Here is a 17,258-nt window from a genome sequence, read left to right on the forward strand (position 1 = left end):
TCATAGATAGTCTTTACTGTTGGTGGTGATAGGAGGATATCTCATAGATAGTCTTTACTGTTGGTGGTGATATGAGGATATCTCATAGATAGTCTTTACTGTTGGTGGTGATAGGAGGATATCTCATAGATACCTTTACTGTTGGTGGTGATAGGAGGATATCTCATGGATAGTCTTTACTGTTGGTGGTGATATGAGGATATCTCATAGATAGTCTTTACTGTTGGTGGTGATAGGAGGATATCTCATAGATAGTCTTTACTGTTGGTGGTGATAGGAGGATATCTCATAGATAGTCTTTACTGTTGGTGGTGATAGGAGGATAACTCATAGATAGTCTTTACTGTTGGTGGTGATAGGAGGATATCTCATAGATAGTCTTTACTGTTGGTGGTGATAGGAGGATATTTGATGTGCTGTATTGTTTACTGTGTGGAAGAGGAGGTACAGTAGGATGGGATGTCTACTCCCACAACTCACCTCAATATGACATCATCAGACTGTATTGTTCTGCTCCAACAGAACCTGTGTGAATGGAACCATGACTGAGTCCTTGGTCCACCTGTGGCATGGAGACCGTATATTATGGGGCAACAACCACTTCTTCAGGTGAGGAGTTGCTCTTCAGAACATGAACACATACTGGACAAAGTTAACCAGAGACTAACAAAATGTTTAGCTAGCTGCAGCCTGCACTAATGTGAACTGAGAGTTCAACTCCCCTGTGTACAGTACAGTACTTGAATAAGGTATGTTAGTGATGGTCTGGAACAAAAGCCAGCACAGCCAGTATCTCTCCAGGTCTTAGAACCATGATCTAAGTTATTAACCAGCCGCCGGGTAACTTTCCCAATATTTCCAGGTTTTCCAGAAATCCTGGTTGTAAGATTTCCAAAATCAGCAGGATATCCGGAATCCTCCAACCAGGATTTCTGGAAAACCTGAGAATTTAGGGAAAGTTACTGGAATTGTGACACCCTTTAGCTGCCACATATGCAGTAGAAGCAGGAAGTGAGTGTAAATCCTGTGTGTTGTAGGATAAACCTGCCTGGGCGTAAGAGGCGTGAGCGTCTGAAGGAGCTGGAGAGGGAGCGTGCGTCCCCCAGGGAGAGCTTTGTAGAGGTGGACGTAGAGACAGCCAGCGAGGCCTCCTCTGAACAGGACTACAGCTATGAGTTCGCCCAGATGGAGGTCATGATGAAGACCCTGGGAAACAACGGTATGTATGATAACTTCTGTAACGCCGAACTAGGTTTTATTGAAATCCCATTTGAAAGATTCCCGGATTTTCAGTTTATTCCCTCTAGATTCCGGTAATCTTCCAACCGGGATTTCTAGAAAATGTGGGAGTTTTGGGAAAATTACTGGAATTTTGCAACACTATATTCAACGATATACACAGTGTTGCGTTAGCACTGCAGGTATGAACTGGATGATTCCCGGAAAGAGCTCCATGGCCTCTCCTCTTCAACCCCGACACCAGAAGTTTATTTTAGAGCCACTTGACTTGCGATGGAGGACACTAGTCTCCCTCTAGGGTAGCTGTGGGACACTAGTCTCCCTCTAGGGTAGCTGTGGGACACTAGTCTCCCTCTAGGGTAGCCGTGGGACACTAGTCTCCCTCTAGGGTAGCTGTGGGACACTAGTCTCCCTCTAGGGTAGCCGTGGGACACTAGTCTCCCTCTAGGGTAGCTGTGGGACACTAGTCTCCTAGGGTAGCCGTGGGACACTAGTCTCCCTCTAGGGTAGCTGTGGGACACTAGTCTCCCTCTAGGTAGCGTGGGACACTAGTCTCCCTCTAGGGTAGCTGTGGGACACTAGTCTCCCTCTAGGGTAGCCGTGGGACACTAGTCTCCCTCTAGGGTAGCTGTGGGACACTAGTCTCCCTCTAGGGTAGCCGTGGGACACTAGTCTCCCTCTAGGGTAGCCGTGGGACACTAGTCTCCCTCTAGGGTAGCTGTGGGACACTAGTCTCCCTCTAGGGTAGCTGTGGGACACTAGTCTCCCTCTAGGGTAGCTGTGGGACACTAGTCTCCCTCTAGGGTAGCTGTGGGACACCAGTCTCCCTCTAGGGTAGCCGTGGGACACTAGTCTCCCTCTAGGGCAGCTGTGGGACACTAGTCCCTCTAGGCAGCTGTGGGACACCAGTCTCCCCTCTAGGGTAGCTGTGGGGACACTAGTCTCCCTCTAGGGTAGCTGTGGGACACTAGTCTCCCCCTAGGGTAGCTGTGGGACACTAGTCTCCCTCTAGGTAGCCGTGGGACACTAGTCTCCCTCTAGGGTAGCCGTGGGACACTAGTCTCCCTCTAGGGTAGCCGTGGGACACTAGTCTCCCTCTAGGGTAGCCGTGGGACACTAGTCTCCCCTCTAGGGTAGCTGTGGGACACTAGTCTCCCTCTAGGTAGCTGTGGGACACTAGTCTCCCTCTAGGGTAGCCGTGGGACACTAGTCTCCTCTAGGTAGCTGTGGGACACTAGTCTCCCTCTAGGGTAGCTGTGGGACACTAGTCTCCCTCTAGGGTAGCTGTGGGACACTAGTCTCCCTCTAGGGTAGCTGTGGGACACTAGTCTCCCTCTAGGGTAGCTGTGGGACACTAGTCTCCCTCTAGGGTAGCTGTAGGACACTAGTCTCCCTCCTAGGGTACCTGTGGGACACTAGTCTCCCCTCTAGGGTACCTGTGGGACACTAGTCTCCCTCTAGGGTACCTGTGGGACACTAGTCTCCCTCTAGGGTACCTGTGACACTAGTCTCCCTCTAGGGTAGCTGTGGGACACTAGTCTCCCTCTAGGGTAGCTGTGGGACACTAGTCTCCCTCTAGGGTACCTGTGGGACACTAGTCTCCCTCTAGGGTACCTGTGGGACACTAGTCTCCCTCTTAGGGTAGCTGTGGGACACTAGTCTCCCCTCTAGGGTACCTGTGGGACACTAGTCTCCCCTCTAGGGTAGCTGTGGGACACTAGTCTCCCTCTAGGGTAGCTGCGGACACTAGTCTCCCTCTAGGGTACCTGTGGGACACTAGTCTCCCTCTAGGGTACCTGTGGGACACTAGTCTCCCTCTAGGGTAGCTGTGGGACACTAGTCTCCCTCTAGGGTACCTGTGGGACACTAGTCTCCCTCTAGGGTAGCTGTGGGACACTAGTCTCCCTCTAGGGTAGCCGTGGGACACTAGTCTCCCTCTAGGGTAGCTGTGGGACACTAGTCTCCCTCTAGGGTAGCTGTGGGACACTAGTCTCCCTCTAGGGTAGCTGTGGGACACTAGTCTCCCTCTAGGGTAGCTGTGGGACACTAGTCTCCCTCTAGGGTACCTGTGGGACACAGCTGGCCTCTCCTCTCTCTCCTCTCTTTCCCTGTGATGCAGCCGTTATGTTACACAAGCTGTCTCGTGTGTGTGTGTGTATTTGTCATGCCCCTGTTCTGTTCACATTAGGTGGGATGACCTGCAGCCTTGCACCTGCTCTGTGGGAGAGGCTGCTATCCCACTACTACACACACACACCACTACACACACACACCACTACACACACACACCACTACACTACACACACACACACCACTACACACACACACCACACACACACACCACTACAATACACACACACACCACTACAATACACACACACACCACTACACTACACACACCACTACACACACACCACTACACACACACACCACTACAATACACACACACACCACTACACACACACACACCACTACACACACACACCACTACACACACACACACCACTACACACACACACACCACTACACACACACACCACTACACACACACCACTACACACACACACACACACACCACTACACTACACACACCACTACACACACCACTACACACACACCACTACACTACACACACCACTACACACACCACTACACTACACACACCACTACACACACACACACCACTACACACACACACCACTACACACACCACTACACACACACACACCACTACACACACACACACCACTACACACACACACCACTACACACACCACTACAATACACACACACACACCACTACACACACACACCACTACAATACACACACACACCACTACACTACACACACCACTACACTACACACCACTACACTACACACCACTACACACACACTACACTACACACACCACTACACACACACACACCACTACACACACACACACACCACTACACACACCACTACACACACACACCACTACACTACACACACCACTACACTACACACACCACTACACACACCACTACACACACACACCACTACACACACCACTACACACACCACTACACCTCTTAGAGAAGCAGTATGTTTTAACAGTATGTTATCTCTCCTATAGATCCCATGCAGAACGTGGTCCAGGTCTTAGAGAAGCAGTATGTTTTAACAGTATGTTATCTCTCCTATAGATCCCATGCAGAACGTGGTCCAGGTCTTAGAGAAGCAGTATGTTTTAACAGTATGTTATCTCTCCTATAGATCCCATGCAGAACGTGGTCCAGGTCTTAGAGAAGCAGTATGTTTTAACAGTATGTTATCTCTCCTATAGATCCCATGCAGAACGTGGTCCAGGTCTTAGAGAAGCAGTATGTTTTAACAGTATGTTATCTCTCCTATAGATCCCATGCAGAACGTGGTCCAGGTCTTAGAGAAGCAGTATGTTTTAACAGTATGTTATCTCTCCTATAGATCCCATGCAGAACGTGGTCCAGGTCTTAGAGAAGCAGTATGTTTTAACAGTATGTTATCTCTCCTATAGATCCCATGCAGAACGTGGTCCAGGTCTTAGAGAAGCAGTATGTTTTAACAGTATGTTATCTCTCCTATAGATCCCATGCAGAACGTGGTCCAGGTCTTAGAGAAGCAGTATGTTTTAACAGTATGTTATCTCTCCTATAGACTCCCATGCAGAACGTGGTCCAGGTCTTAGAGAAGCAGTATGTTTTAACAGTATGTTATCTCTCCTATAGATCCCATGCAGAACGTGGTCCAGGTCTTAGAGAAGCAGTATGTTTTAACAGTATGTTATCTCTCCTATAGATCCCATGCAGAACGTGGTCCAGGTCTTAGAGAAGCAGTATGTTTTAACAGTATGTTATCTCTCCTATAGATCCCATGCAGAACGTGGTCCAGGTCTTAGAGAAGCAGTATGTTTTAACAGTATGTTATCTCTCCTATAGATCCCATGCAGAACGTGGTCCAGGTCTTAGAGAAGCAGTATGTTTTAACAGTATGTTATCTCTCCTATAGATCCCATGCAGAACGTGGTCCAGGTCTTAGAGAAGCAGTATGTTTTAACAGTATGTTATCTCTCCTATAGACTCCATGCAGAACGTGGTCCAGGTCTTAGAGAAGCAGTATGTTTTAACAGTATGTTATCTCTCCTATAGACTCCATGCTGAACGTGGTCCAGGTCTTAGAGAAGCAGTATGTTTTAACAGTATGTTATCTCTCCTATAGACTCCATGCAGAACGTGGTCCAGGTCTTAGAGAAGCAGTATGTTTTAACAGTATGTTATCTCTCCTATAGATCCCATGCAGAACGTGGTCCAGGTCTTAGAGAAGCAGTACCTGGAGGAGAAACGCACGGCGCTGGAGGAACAGAGGATGATGTACGAGAGAGAGCTGGAGTCACTACGGCAACAGCTGTCTCCTGAGAGGACCAATCAGCACCAGCGATCCAGCAGCGACCGCCTCACCTTCCCCACACACACACCATCACATCACAGCAAGATACGCCTCTGGACTGAGGAGAGGTGAGGGGAACACACACACATGCTACGGCTTTGGATGCAGGAGCAATGAAAATCTAAACAACTTGTAAGATGTTTGGTACACAGCCACACGTCTGAATGGTCTTTGTATTTCCTCTGTGTGTCTGTCAGGGACGAGCTGTTCCGTCAGAGTCTGTCCAGGCTGAGGGAGCAAGTTGTGAAGGCTAACGCCCTGGTGAGAGAGGCCAACTTCCTGGCAGAGGAGATGAACAAACTGACTGACTACCAGGTCACCCTCCAGATCCCTGCAGCTAACCTCAGCGCCAACCGCAAGGTGACCAACCTCTGCATACACACACACACACACACACACACACACACGTTATCAGTGATGTATCATGTTTTGTCATATACTGTACATACGGTACAATGAGATGGTCTGATTGTGTTGTATTATTAATATGATAACTTGTACACAAACAGGCTTTCATTTGTAGAACTTTGTTCAGTACATGATATCAAGTTGAGAGTCAGTGTGTCTTGGTTCAGCGTGGAGCCATAGTGAGTGAACCAGCCATCCAGGTGAGGAGGAAAGGGAAGGGGACTCAGGTGTGGACCATCGAGAAGCTGGAGAACAAACTAGTGGACATGAGAGACCACTACAGAGACTGGAAGGAGGGAGCAGAGGACATGGTGAGAGGAGGAGAGGGGAGGAGGGGAGGAGAGAGGAGGGGAGGAGAGAGAGAGAGAGAGGAATGGTGAGAGGAAGAGGAGAGGAGGAGAGAGGAGGTGAGGAGAGAGAGGAATGGTGAGAGGGGGGGATAGAGGGGAGGAGGGAGGGAGAGAGGGATGGTGAGGGGAGGGGAGAGAGGGATGGTGAGAGGGGGGGGATAGAGGGGAGGAGGGGAGGGGAGAGAGGGATGGTGAGGGGAGGGGGAGAGAGGGATGGTGAGAGGGGGGATAGAGGGGGAGGAGGGGAGGGAGAGAGGGATGGTGAGAGGGGGGATAGAGGGGAGGAGGGGAGGGAGAGAGGGATGGTGAGGGGAGGGGAGAGAGGGATGGTGAGAGGGGGATAGAGGGGAGGAGGGGAGGGGAGAGAGGGATGGTGAGGGGAGGGGAGAGAGGGATGGTGAGAGGGGGGATAGAGGGGAGGAGGGGAGGGAGAGGGGGGATAGAGGGGAGGAGGGAGGGGAGAGAGGGATGGTGAGGGGAGGGGAGAGAGGGATGGTGAGGGGGATAGAGGGGAGGAGGGGAGGGAGAGAGGGATGGTGAGAGGAGGGGAGAGGAGAGGAGAGAGGGATGGTGAGGGGGAGAGGAGAGGAGAGAGGGGGGGAGGAGAGGAGAGGAGAGAAGGGAGGAGAGGAGAGGAGAGGAGAGGAGAGGAGGAGAGGAGAGGAGAGGAGAGAGGAGGGGAGGGGAGGGGGATAGAGGGGAGGGGTCGAAGGAATCATGTTCCGATGGGAGACACTGCTGGAAGTGATTGTGGGAGGGATAAAGTATTCTTTCTCAGTGATCAAGATGATAATTGGATGATGGGTGAAGTTTTCAGGGGTGTGTTTGTATCATGTTTCCCTGATCAGTATACCAAGCTGAACAACCACAAGCAGCACAGTGAGCCCTTCTATGAAGCTCAGGAGAACCACAACCTGATAGGAGTGGCCAACGTCTTTCTGGAGTGCCTTTTCCACGACATCAGACTACAGTACGCTGTTCCCATCATCAGCCAGCAGGGGGAGGTGAGAGAACAGCACACACACACACACAGAGATACCCACACAGATACACACACAGATACACACACAGATACACACACAGATACACACACAGATACACACACAGATACACACACAGATACACACACAGATACACACACAGATACACACACAGATACACACACAGATACACACACAGATACCCACACACCACAGGAGGTTGGTGGCACCTTAATTGGGGAGGACAGACTTGTGGTAATGGCTGGAGCGGAATAGGTGGAATGGTATCAAATACATCTAACACACGGTTTCCACGTGTTTGATGCCATTCCATTTGCACCGTTCCGGCCATTATTATGAGCCGTCCTCCCCTCAGCAGCCTCCTGTGACGCACACAGAAAGGAACGCATGACACACACACACACACACACACACACACACACACACACACAGACACACACACACACAGATAGATACACACACATCTCACTTAAGGAGGTTTGGTAATGATTAAAGATGGTAATGATACAGAGGGATTGTGCTGTTATCAACTTCATGGTAGTATTTCAGTTCCTTGCTGGGGCGGCAGGTAGCCTAGAGCAGGGTTTCCCAAACTCGGTCCTGGAGCTCCCCCTGGGGTGCACCTTTTGGTTTTTGTCCTACCACTACACAGCTGATTAAAATAATCAAAGCTTGATGTTGAGTTGGTTATTTGAATAAACTGTGTAGTGCTAGGGCAAAACCCTAAATTTGCGCCGGCGGGGGTGGCAGGACTGAGTTTAGGAAACCCTGGCCTAGTGGTTAAGAGCGTTGGACAAGTAACCAAAAGGTCGCTGGTTCGAATCCCCGAGTTGACTAGGTGAAAAATCTGTCAATGTGCCCTTGAGCAAGACACTTGACTCTAATTGCTCCTGTAAGTCACTCTGGATAAGAGCATCTACTAAATTATTATTTTTAAATGAATTGCTTGTTCTCAATATGTGTCTGTCCACGTTTCTACCATGGAGATTCAAATGGCTTCTGGAAAACTCTTTGTACCTGGTGTTAATCTGTCTTCTCTGTCTGTACTCAGCACCTGTTTAATCTGTCTTCTCTGTCTGTACTCCGCAGCTGTTTAATCTGTCTTCTCTGTCTGTACTCAGCAGCTGTTTAATCTGTCTTCTCTGTCTGTACTCAGCAGCTGTTTAATCTGTCTTCTCTGTCTGTACTCAGCAGCTGTTTAATCTGTCTTCTCTGTCTGTACTCAGCAGCTGTTTAATCTGTCTTCTCTGTCTGTACTCAGCAGCTGTTTAATCTGTCTTCTCTGTCTGTACTCAGCAGCTGTTTAATCTGTCTTCTCTGTCTGTACTCAGCAGCTGTTTAATCTGTCTTCTCTGTCTGTACTCAGCAGCTGTTTAATCTGTCTTCTCTGTCTGTACTCAGCAGCTGTTTAATCTGTCTTCTCTGTCTGTACTCAGCAGCTGTTTAATCTGTCTTCTCTGTCTGTACTCAGCAGCTGTTTAATCTGTCTTCTCTGTCTGTACTCAGCAGCTGTTTAATCTGTCTTCTCTGTCTGTACTCAGCAGCTGTTTAATCTGTCTTCTCTGTCTGTACTCAGCAGCTGTTTAATCTGTCTTCTCTGTCTGTACTCAGCAGCTGTTTAATCTGTCTTCTCTGTCTGTACTCAGCAGCTGTTTAATCTGTCTTCTCTGTCTGTACTCAGCAGCTGTTTAATCTGTCTTCTCTGTCTGTACTCAGCAGCTGTTTAATCTGTCTTCTCTGTCTGTACTCAGCAGCTGTTTATCTGTCTTTTCTTCTCTGTCTGTACTCAGCACCTGTTTCATCTGTCTTCTCTGTCTGTACTCAGCAGCTGTTTAATCTGTCTTCTCTGTCTGTACTCAGCAGCTGTTTAATCTGTCTTCTCTGTCTGTACTCAGCACCTGTTTAATCTGCCTTCTCTGTCTGTACTCAGCAGCTGTTTAGTCCTGTACTGATGTGTGTTGATGATGTGCTGTGTCTGTACCCCCTGGTGTGTGACAGGTAGCCGGCAGGCTCCACGTAGAGCTGATGCGTGTTAGCGGTGCGGTGCCGGAGAGGCTGGCGGGGGGAGATGACTCGTCAGAGAACTCCAGTGAGAGCAGTTTCTACGATGTGATGGACACACAGGGAGAGATCGTCCACATGGCCAGGAAACTCACCTGCAGGGTACGTCTCACATACACAAACTACTGCTGTCTGTCTGTGTCCTGTAGGGTTGATGCCATCATTGTCCTAGATGCCATCTCCTGCCATTGTGCCTTTGAGCAAGGCACTTAACCCCCTAACTGCTCAACGGGTGCCATAGTATGACTGTTCTCTGTTCTAACCCCTCAGTATATATAACTGTCCTCTGTTCTAACTCCTCAGTATATATAACTGTCCTCTGTTCTAACTCCTCAGTATATATAACTGTCCTCTGTTCTAACTCCTCAGTATATATAACTGTCCTCTGTTCTAACTCCTCAGTATATATAACTGTCCTCTGTTCTAACTCCTCAGTATATATAACTGTTCTCTGTTCTAACTCCTCAGTATATATAACTGTTCTCTGTTCTAACCCCTCAGTATATATAACTGTCCTCTGTTCTAACTCCTCAGTATATATAACTGTCCTCTGTTCTAACTCCTCAGTATATATAACTGTCCTCTGTTCTAACTCCTCAGTATATATAACTGTCCTCTGTTCTAACTCCTCAGTATATATAACTGTTCTCTGTTCTAACTCCTCAGTATATATAACTGTTCTCTGTTCTAACTCCTCAGTATATATAACTGTCCTCTGTTCTAACTCCTCAGTATATATAACTGTCCTCTGTTCTAACTCCTCAGTATATATAACTGTCCTCTGTTCTAACTCCTCAGTATATATAACTGTCCTCTGTTCTAACTCCTCAGTATATATAACTGTCCTCTGTTCTAACTCCTCAGTATATATAACTGTCCTCTGTTCTAACTCCTCAGTATATATAACTGTCCTCTGTTCTAACTCCTCAGTATATATAACTGTCCTCTGTTCTAACTCCTCAGTATATATAACTGTCCTCTGTTCTAACTCCTCAGTATAAATAACTGTCCTCTGTTCTAACTCCTCAGTATATATAACTGTCCTCTGTTCTAACTCCTCAGTATATATAACTGTCCTCTGTTCTAACTCCTCAGTATATATAACTGTCCTCTGTTCTAACTCCTCAGTATATATAACTGTCCTCTGTTCTAACTCTTCAGTATATATAACTGTCCTCTGTTCTAACTCCTCAGTATATATAACTGTCCTCTGTTCTAACTCCTCAGTATATATAACTGTTCTCTGTTCTAACTCCTCAGTATATATAACTGTCCTCTGTTCTAACTCCTCAGTATATATAACTGTCCTCTGTTCTAACTCCTCAGTATATATAACTGTCCTCTGTTCTAACTCCTCAGTATATATAACTGTCCTCTGTTCTAACCCCTCAGTATATATAACTGTCCTCTGTTCTAACTAATGTGTCTGTGTGTCTTTTGGAGGATTTGGAATAAAGCAGAACATCTTCCATTGGATCTGTGTAGATTGGACAATAATGTAATCTTCTTCTCTACAGGTACGTATCAGGGAGGCCACGGGGCTGCCTCTCAACCTGTCCAACTTTGTCTTCTGCCAGTACACCTTCTGGGAGGGGGCGGAGCCTACGGTGGCCCCGCCCATGGTCAGCCCAGACACGCCCACCACGCCCCGCACCCCCGACGCCCAGTTCACTGTCCGCTTCGACCACTGCAAGGTGGGTTACAAAATTCTGGTAACTTTCCTAAAATTCCCAGGTTTTCCAGAATTCCCGGTTGGAGGTATCTGGATTTCCTCCTGATTCCCTCCTGATTCCGGGACTCTTCAACTGGGATTTCTGGAAAACCTGGGAATTTTGGGAAAGTTATTTCACACCATCCTCTGCTGGCTGACACTGATGCTGAGGATTGTAGTTGGAATATGTCTGCATCCCAAATGGCACCCTGTTCCCTATACAGTTTACTACTTTTGACCAGGACCCATTATGTCACCATTATTCTAATATTTCTGCCAATATTTAATATTTGATATTGTATAGCCACATGTTCCTCCCCTCTCTCTGTGTGTAGGACAATGTGGTCCATGTGACGGAGGAGTTTTTAGAGTTCATCTCAGACGGGGCGCTGGCCATCGAGGTGTGGGGTCACCGCTGTGCCGGGAACGGACGCTCTCTCTGGGAGCTGGACGCACTGCAAGCCAAGACACGCACACTACGAGACAGGTACACACACACACAGTGTGTAGAGTACATACATATCGTGCATGTATAATCTCAAGGATACATGAATGCATGCACACACACACACACACACACACACACACACACACACACACACACACACACACACACACACACAAACTCACCCGCCACTTGCCTGTTGTGTGTCCCTGCAGGTGGAGTGAGGTGTCTCGTCGGATTGAGCTGTGGGCTTCTATCCAGGAGCTGAATGAGCAGGGGGACTACTCTGATGTAGAGATGCAGCCAGAGAAGGACATCAGTACTGGAGGAGTGTTCCAGCTCAGACAGGTAACACAGCCTGAGAAGGACATCAGTACTGGAGGAGTGTTCCAGCTCAGACAGGTAACACAGCCTGAGAAGGACATCAGTACTGGAGGAGTGTTCCAGCTCAGACAGGTAACACAGCCTGAGAAGGACATCAGTACTGGAGGAGTGTTCCAGCTCAGACAGGTAACACAGCCTGAGAAGGACATCAGTACTGGAGGAGTGTTCCAGCTCAGACAGGTAACACAGCCTGAGAAGGACATCAGTACTGGAGGAGTGTTCCAGCTCAGACAGGTAACACAGCCTGAGAAGGACATCAGTACTGGAGGAGTGTTCCAGCTCAGACAGGTAACACAGCCTGAGAAGGACATCAGTACTGGAGGAGTGTTCCAGCTCAGACAGGTAACACAGCCTGAGAAGGACATCAGTACTGGAGGAGTGTTCCAGCTCAGACAGGTAACACAGCCTGGGAAGGACATCAGTACTGGAGGAGTGTTCCAGCTCAGACAGGTAACACAGCCAGGGAAGGACATCAGTACTGGAGGAGTGTTCCAGCTCAGACAGGTAACACAGCCTGAGAAGGACATCAGTACTGGAGGAGTGTTCCAGCTCAGACAGGTAACACAGCCTGAGAAGGACATCAGTACTGGAGGAGTGTTCCAGCTCAGACAGGTAACACAGCCTGAGAAGGACATCAGTACTGGAGGAGTGTTCCAGCTCAGACAGGTAACACAGCCAGGGAAGGACATCAGTACTGGAGGAGTGTTCCAGCTCAGACAGGTAACACAGCCAGGGAAGGACATCAGTACTGGAGGAGTGTTCCAGCTCAGACAGGTAACACAGCCTGAGAAGGACATCAGTACTGGAGGAGTGTTCCAGCTCAGACAGGTAACACAGCCTGGGAAGGACATCAGTACTGGAGGAGTGTTCCAGCTCAGACAGGTAACACAGCCTGAGAAGGACATCAGTACTGGAGGAGTGTTCCAGCTCATACAGGTAACACAGCCTGAGAAGGACATCAGTACTGGAGGAGTGTTCCAGCTCAGACAGGTAACACAGCCTGAGAAGGACATCAGTACTGGAGGAGTGTTCCAGCTCAGACAGGTAACACAGCCTGAGAAGGACATCAGTACTGGAGGAGTGTTCCAGCTCAGACAGGTAACACAGCCAGGGAAGGACATCAGTACTGGAGGAGTGTTCCAGCTCAGACAGGTAACACAGCCAGGGGAAGGACATCAGTACTGGAGGAGTGTTCCAGCTCAGACAGGTAACACAGCCTGAGAAGGACATCAGTACTGGAGGAGTGTTCCAGCTCAGACAGGTAACACAGCCTGAGAAGGACATCAGTACTGGAGGAGTGTTCCAGCTCAGACAGGTAACACAGCCTGAGAAGGACATCAGTACTGGAGGAGTGTTCCAGCTCAGACAGGTAACACAGCCAGGGAAGGACATCAGTACTGGAGGAGTGTTCCAGCTCAGACAGGTAACACAGCCAGAGAAGGACATCAGTACTGGAGGAGTGTTCCAGCTCAGACAGGTAACACAGCCAGAGAAGGACATCAGTACTGGAGGAGTGTTCCAGCTCAGACAGGTAACACAGCCTGAGGAAGGACATCAGTACTGGAGGAGTGTTCCAGCTCAGACAGGTAACACAGCCTGAGAAGGACATCAGTACTGGAGGAGTGTTCCAGCTCAGACAGGTAACACAGCCTGGAGAAGGACATCAGTACTGGAGGAGTGTTCCAGCTCAGACAGGTAACACAGCCTGAGAAGGACATCAGTACTGGAGGAGTGTTCCAGCTCAGACAGGTAACACAGCCAGAGAAGGACATCAGTACTGGAGGAGTGTTCCAGCTCAGACAGGTAACACAGCCAGGGAAGGACATCAGTACTGGAGGAGTGTTCCAGCTCAGACAGGTAACACAGCCTGGGAAGGACATCAGTACTGGAGGAGTGTTCCAGCTCATACAGGTAACACAGCCAGGGAAGGACATCAGTACTGGAGGAGTGTTCCAGCTCAGACAGGTAACACAGCCAGGGAAGGACATCAGTACTGGAGGAGTGTTACAGCTCAGACAGGTAACACAGCCAGGGAAGGACATCAGTACTGGAGGAGTGTTCCAGCTCAGACAGGTAACACAGCCTGAGAAGGACATCAGTACTGGAGAAGTGTTCCAGCTCAGACAGGTAACACAGCCTGAGAAGGACATCAGTACTGGAGGAGTGTTCCAGCTCAGACAGGTAACACAGCCAGGGAAGGACATCAGTACTGGAGGAGTGTTCCAGCTCAGACAGGTAACACAGCCTGAGAAGGACATCAGTACTGGAGGAGTGTTCCAGCTCAGACAGGTAACACAGCCTGGGAAGGACATCAGTACTGGAGGAGTGTTCCAGCTCAGACAGGTAACACAGCCTGAGAAGGACATCAGTACTGGAGGAGTGTTCCAGCTCAGACAGGTAACACAGCCAGGGAAGGACATCAGTACTGGAGGAGTGTTCCAGCTCAGACAGGTAACACAGCCTGAGAAGGACATCAGTACTGGAGGAGTGTTCCAGCTCAGACAGGTAACACAGCCAGGGAAGGACATCAGTACTGGAGGAGTGTTCCAGCTCAGACAGGTAACACAGCCAGGGAAGGACATCAGTACTGGAGGAGTGTTCCAGCTCAGACAGATAACAGGACAGCACAGACTCCATGGATAAATAGTGACCTGGACACCAATAAATAAGCAGTGCTAAAGTAACTTTTAAAGGGACATTTCACTCATAAAGTTTGTCAGATGTTTCCAGCCCTTCAAAGTAGAGTGATGTCAAGATGAAACCACGTCTCACGACATCGGTTGTGTAGATCCAGTTATATGCCTCATTGCCTCAATCCCAAATGAATGGAAAAGATGAACGCCGTCTAATTTCCTGTTTGTCCTGGTTTTCTTCTGTGCTAATCTTCATTGTAATTGGCCGTCTGTATGTTAAGCAGGCTGCATGGATGGCGTGTGTGTTCTCAGGGTCACTCTCGCAGGCTGCAGGTCTGTGTGAAGCAGGTGCAGGACTCTGGGACTCTTCCTCTGTTGGTGGAGGCTGTTCTGTCTGTCTCTGTCGGCTGTGTGTCTGCACGCTCCACCAAGCTGCAGAGACCCCTGGACAGCTATCAGGTCAGTGGCACACACCACTACACACACACTATCACACACACACACACACAATCACATCCAGCATATTGCTATATCAAATAATTTGCAAGAGATGTGTGGCAATGTTAAATGTCAGATTTGCTTCCGCTTTAAAAATATACAAATGTGGTGTTATATGTACTGTATTGGTCAAGGAAACTCATGTAGCATGTTGGTGATGGTGATAGTGGTGATGGTGGGGATTGTGATGGTGATAGTGGAGATGGAGATGGTGATGGTGATAGTGGAGATGGAGATGGAGATGGTGATGGTGATAGTGGAGATGGAGATGGTGATGGTGATAGTGGAGATGGAGATGGTGATGGTGATAGTGGAGATGGTGATGGTGGTGGTGTGACTAGCGGGTGGTGATTCTGGTTCTGGGCCTACTGCCATGACTAGATTATGGGCTGCTGTAAGGCTGTCTGTAAATCTAATGAAGGATGCAGAATGTATGGGTTCACATTACTGTAACACACATACATACACACACACACACACACACACACACACACACACACACAGAGACACACACACAGAGACACACACCATGCCCTGGGATGAGACCCTAGCACTAGACTACAGTTCTACTGCCTAATGGTGGACTGGAGATATCTACAGTATTATAATACTGTACTGTGTATCTGGACATGATGAAATCCTAGCAATAATCAATCTCCAAATCCTGTAGTTTTCAGATGGAAGATCCTTAGGCTACCATGTCAAAGCTGTCTGATGTAGGGAAAGAAAGGTGCCAATCATCAATTATTCCACTGGAGGGAGACATCTGTAGAATGATGGAACCATAGAAATATATTCATCTGCTGTGTAGAATGTAGAAAGGTCAACACATTTGACTGTTGTGTATCAATCGAATACATTGAGTGATCTGGTTAGGCTATTTCCTAGTTGGACCACTATTTTTCACCTTAAGTTGACTACAGTGTTTCCACTGCAGTCATTTTAGCTGTGGCGCTGCGCCACGGCAAAATCATTTCCGCCACGCCCCCAAAAAATATGGAACATAAAACAAATATTTCTGCCGAGGTGCACTTTGAAGATGCCAGAACATTCTACATTTATCCCCGAGCCGACTATGTGAAAAATCTGCCGATATGCCCTTGAGCAAGGCACTTAACCCTAATTGCTCCTGTAAGTCGCTCTGGATAAGAGCGTCTGCTAAATGACATTTTTTTATTTTTTATTATGCCAGAACATTCCACATTTACTTTTCTTCTGCAAACAAAACGAGTAATGAATAGAAAACTCAGACCCTAATAGAATAGTTGATCTATTTACCTCGTTGGCTTGTTGCTGTGTGTTCTATGCAAGAAAGAAATTAAGCTCGAGGCGCATTCAAGTCACGAGTGTCATAGTGAGGGAAACTGACAAGCAGTCAATGCACAACAATTCTTGCAATCACGTGGGAGAACAGCGGTTTTAATGGCTTTTGTGAAAGAGAGGGGAATTCCAGCTTTCCAGTCCTGCTTTATTTATTTCTCAACTCTTAAATATGTACGAACTGCACCATTTAATTTCTGTATAAATGTTGTTGTTTTTTTTTACCCAGAGTTTTTTTGGGGATAAAACGCCAACCTATCTCAAAATCATGTTTTGGGAGTGAGACAGATTACATTTTTAGTTGAGCAAGAGTAGTGGCAACCAGGGAAAGTGTTGGGGGAAAAAATTGTGACTTTTTACATTTACATTTACGTCATTTAGCAGACGCTCTTATCCAGAGCGACTTACAAATAGGACTGAAATGGTTTCTGTGAGAAGTACAGGCAGGGGGCGTATTACCCCGGGTGACGGTTTACCCCACGCTACCCTAACAGGTAGGCCTAAATTATATGGGACATAAAATTCATCAATAGGATGCTAACTAGTTAAAAGATCACATTTGGGATCTAGCTAATGATTAACCCAATAGGGTAAATGCAGATGGGCAGCCCCATGCTTCAGCCTATGTATTTATAACCACTATGCTGCATCAGTTGGACTACAGGGGATAATGCCTGTTGCTAATAGCATCCCTGATAATATGGACCATGCATAGGCTGTATGGATGGACCAGTATGTTTAAA

At 48.0% G+C, this 17,258-nt stretch overlaps 1 protein-coding gene across 1 annotated transcript in view; it reads left to right on the forward strand.

Moving 5' to 3' along the window:
* Positions 1 to 525: 525 nt before the first annotated feature.
* The window catches only part of LOC121556562 (kinesin-like protein KIF13A), a 44,772-nt gene continuing 28,039 nt past the window's right edge, over positions 526 to 17,258 (forward strand). The window contains exons 1-11 of the mRNA XM_045212914.1: positions 526 to 609; positions 1,038 to 1,219; positions 5,547 to 5,772; positions 5,902 to 6,064; positions 6,280 to 6,423; positions 7,311 to 7,466; positions 9,462 to 9,626; positions 11,042 to 11,218; positions 11,571 to 11,722; positions 11,896 to 12,028; positions 15,010 to 15,156. Coding sequence (XP_045068849.1) covers positions 542 to 609; positions 1,038 to 1,219; positions 5,547 to 5,772; positions 5,902 to 6,064; positions 6,280 to 6,423; positions 7,311 to 7,466; positions 9,462 to 9,626; positions 11,042 to 11,218; positions 11,571 to 11,722; positions 11,896 to 12,028; positions 15,010 to 15,156 — 1,713 coding nt within the window. The 5' untranslated portion in view covers positions 526 to 541. The remainder of the gene's footprint in view (positions 610 to 1,037; positions 1,220 to 5,546; positions 5,773 to 5,901; positions 6,065 to 6,279; positions 6,424 to 7,310; positions 7,467 to 9,461; positions 9,627 to 11,041; positions 11,219 to 11,570; positions 11,723 to 11,895; positions 12,029 to 15,009; positions 15,157 to 17,258) is intronic.

This window comes from Coregonus clupeaformis, unplaced genomic scaffold, assembly GCF_020615455.1.
Source record: "Coregonus clupeaformis isolate EN_2021a unplaced genomic scaffold, ASM2061545v1 scaf0064, whole genome shotgun sequence".
Taxonomy (NCBI): domain Eukaryota; kingdom Metazoa; phylum Chordata; class Actinopteri; order Salmoniformes; family Salmonidae; genus Coregonus; species Coregonus clupeaformis.